Source organism: Penaeus monodon, chromosome 28 (genome assembly GCF_015228065.2).
Source record: "Penaeus monodon isolate SGIC_2016 chromosome 28, NSTDA_Pmon_1, whole genome shotgun sequence".
Classification (NCBI taxonomy): Eukaryota; Metazoa; Arthropoda; class Malacostraca; order Decapoda; family Penaeidae; genus Penaeus; species Penaeus monodon.
This window is the reverse complement of record NC_051413.1, coordinates 7349261-7349594: the sequence shown is the minus strand read 5'-3', so window position 1 is coordinate 7349594 and position 334 is coordinate 7349261. Positions and strand designations below refer to the sequence as shown.

General features: G+C 35.6%; 1 protein-coding gene across 3 annotated transcripts in view; it reads left to right on the top strand.

The window, feature by feature from the left end:
* Positions 1 to 334, top strand: part of LOC119591347 (cyclin-D-binding Myb-like transcription factor 1) — an 11382-nt gene that overhangs the window by 9118 nt on the left and 1930 nt on the right. For all 3 annotated transcript variants that reach the window (XM_037940080.1, XM_037940082.1, XM_037940081.1), the window contains exon 13: positions 161 to 230. In XM_037940080.1, coding sequence (XP_037796008.1) covers positions 161 to 230 — 70 coding nt within the window. The remainder of the gene's footprint in view (positions 1 to 160; positions 231 to 334) is intronic.

The window sequence follows — 334 nt, the reverse complement described above, 5'->3', positions numbered from 1 at the left end:
GTGTCTTTTATGTATATGAACACAAATTATTATTATTTCTTTTTATTTGAAGGAGACCAGTCCAGGTATAAGACAAAAATAATTTGATGCTAGAACTAGAACTTACTCTCTGGAAAGTCCATTCCTATGTATTGGTGACTGTGGATTACTGATGTTCTAGGATCCCTTGGGCTTACAGCTGGCTGAAGTAGGAGGTACAGGGGTCGACAGAAGTGCATTATTGAATCAAGGTGAAGGTTTTTCCTGTTCATGTTCGAGTGAATGAATACTGAAAGTGATTCACTGATAATAAAAGTTAGAGTGCTAGACTGGAATTTTTTGATTGAATATGTAA